This window comes from Atta cephalotes, assembly GCF_000143395.1.
Source record: "Atta cephalotes unplaced genomic scaffold scaffold01461, whole genome shotgun sequence".
Taxonomy (NCBI): Eukaryota; Metazoa; Arthropoda; class Insecta; order Hymenoptera; family Formicidae; genus Atta; species Atta cephalotes.
In genome coordinates, this window is record NW_012131525.1 from 1 (window position 1) to 2,894 (window position 2,894).

Here is a 2,894-nt window from a genome sequence, read left to right on the forward strand (position 1 = left end):
ATATACTTCATAAATATCATATGAGTAACAGAGGACATTCACTCATTCGAGGACACCGGCACATTATCTTATATACTGAGTCAAAGTTTCACTGAACAGTTCATGCAAGACAGTTTATATCGAGGCATAAGAACATTGTCGATAATCACGCATATTGTTCTGAGAAATCTCTTCAATAATTGTCTCTTCCCCTCCCTCCTCTCGATTGATCGTTGTCACGTCCTCTGCCGCGATTATTATAGCCGCCCCTGCCCATATCGCTACCACCACGACTTATGCCGCGATTGGGACCGTTTTTGCCAAAGTTGCCAAAGTTGGAATTAAAATTGTTCAACTGACCCTGTGGAGTTTGACCGCGGAAATTAGGTCCAAAACTTGGTCGGTCGAAATTCATCGGAGCGACATTTGGCCCGCGAAAGTTGGGCGGTCCCTGAAAATTATTGCCAAATGGCGGCGGGCCCTGATTCGGTCCGAATGGTAGCATCGGATTTGGTCTAAAATGATTTGGGCCGAAATTGCTATTCGGTGGTGGTGGTCGAAAATTGGGTCCGAAACCACCGGGCGGCGGTCCATTAGGTCCAAAACCCGGATGCATATTTGGGTGGGGCGGCATCATATGGGGTGGTATTGGGCCATCTATACCGGGCATACCAGGATGCGGCGGTTTACCCTGCATGCTAGGATGCTGTGACATGTTGGGATGCGGCACTAGGCTTGGTATCGGTGGCGGCATGTTGGGATTAATATTTTGCATGTTATGATGATTCGGCAGATGCGGTATACCAGCCATAGGACCATGCAAATTGTTACTCATGCCCATTGCTACACCGTTGTCGCGTTTGTCAAAATTGTTGCCGAATGTACTGTCTAATTTACCACGCGATCCATCGGCCTCCTCGTCGTCCCAGCGGCCGCTGGCGTTATCATGTTCCCGCTCATCATAATCATCATCATCCAAAGACTTGGATGACAGGAAATTACGAAAATCCTTATCCGCGAAATTGTTGCCGCGTGAATCGAATTCGTTAACTGAACTGGGTCTACCAGGACCGGTAGACATGTTGAATCTGAGATCTTCATCACCACGATTACTTCTCGATAGATCGTGAAGACCACTCCTTCTATGATCTTCATCCTGCCCGCTATGGAAAGAATTGCTCTCCGCGGCGAGATTTGACTTGCTAAATCTCAAATCAGTGTCGTTGGACTGCGAGTCCTCCGTAATCACACCACTGAAGACCGGCTGATGCATCTTAGATATACGATCACTAGCTCCACCATCGCTCCAGCCGATCAGCTGATCGAACTTACGCTTGCCGCCGCGATTCAGCGATTTCAGCAGCTCTGGATTCTGTGCGAATTTGGAACTAGGCAAAGGTGGCGGCAAATTTACGTTGGGCACTTTAGAAAAATCGATCTCTTTATCATCCAGCAGATATTCTTCGACTTCCATATCAGCCTGTGGACATACCAACTCCCGTAATTCTTCTACTTCACCAGAAAATACTAATTTGTTTATGGCATCGGTTCCTTTACTGATTGCCTGTGCCAGTTTGGATCCAGCTGAAATATGCAACTGAGTTCAATAACTATATATAACTGCGTATTTTTTTAAATTAATATGCTTTAAGACTGATGTATATGCTCAAGACTGATTATACTTATTTTACTGATATATATTGCTTACATTCCACTGGAATCATTTTTCCATATAATATAATGGCGTTGGGCGTAACTTCATTTAGTGGCACGGCACCTGGCGTTGTCTCTATTAATTGATTGACGAACTGATTAACTAATTCGACTTGCTCATCTTCGCCCTCTATTTCGTTCCACTGTGCTTGGAAATTTCGCGGTATCGGTTTACTGTACGGAACTTTCTTATTGGCGAATTTCTTGCCCTCGTCCACAGCGTGATCTAAATCCAGACCGGGGATTCCACCATTTTTCTCTTCAGATTCACAATCTGCATTGATTCTATCCTCTGGTCCCATACCAGGTATCACCGCTGCTTCATCAGCTAAGGCAAATGAAGCGAGATAAAATATTAAAGAGAAAGAAAGAGAAAATAAAAGATATATTAAACATTATATCATATGATTGAAATAATTTTAGGAAATATTCAGTACCAATTTCGTGGTCATCGATACCGGCCGAACCTGCCGGTAACGTATTGAGATTGTATTTATCTCTCATCAGATCTCCCGGTCTGTTACGCGTCCAAAATTTAGACGTGTGATCGTTACTACCAGAACATAAGATATGTCCCAATGGATGCCAAGCTAATGTCCAAACTATGCTATCGTGCGCTTGTTCTATCGCTCCCACTTCCTTATCCGCTCTGAAATTCAAAAAGTTAACTGTAATCAATTCAATATTAAGAAAAATAGCAATCATATAAGTAAAATCAAAAGTAATTATGTTAATTAGGCAAGAACAATATGTACCCAACATGCCAGAAGAGTATGGCGCCATCACTACCACCACTACAAAAAAGACCTTCGTGACTTGGATGCCACGCAACACTAGACGCTTCTTTTTTATGGCCACGAAAAGTCTGAACTTCTTGACTAAGATTCCTGAGGTCGAAAAGTTTTAAGAGATGATCTCTTGATGCAGTTACCAACCAGTTACCGTTTTCATTCCACTTGACATCCATCACGGTAGATTTATGTGCGTGAAGAGTTGCCAAAGACTGACCAGTTTTCGGATCCCAAAGTTTCACTGGTTGCTGATTGTCTTTACTGCCAGAAATGACTAGACTCTTTTGTGGATGCCAATGTACACATTTAACATCCGCACCATGACCTGTAGAAAAAATACTATGAAATATTGTGTTTAATGTGTGTGTGTGTGTGTGTGTGTGTGTGTGTGTGTGTGTGTGTGTGTGTGTG

At 43.3% G+C, this 2,894-nt stretch overlaps 1 protein-coding gene across 1 annotated transcript; it reads right to left on the reverse strand.

The window, feature by feature from the left end:
• Positions 1-172: 172 nt before the first annotated feature.
• Positions 173-2,808, reverse strand: LOC105625415 (the record flags this gene model as incomplete). The annotated part of the gene is made up of 4 exons (XM_012206747.1): positions 173-1,563; positions 1,688-2,020; positions 2,130-2,341; positions 2,448-2,808. Coding segments are annotated over 4 exons (2,297 nt in total), but the record flags the coding sequence as incomplete, so codon positions are not given.
• Between the last annotated feature and the right edge of the window lie 86 nt (positions 2,809-2,894).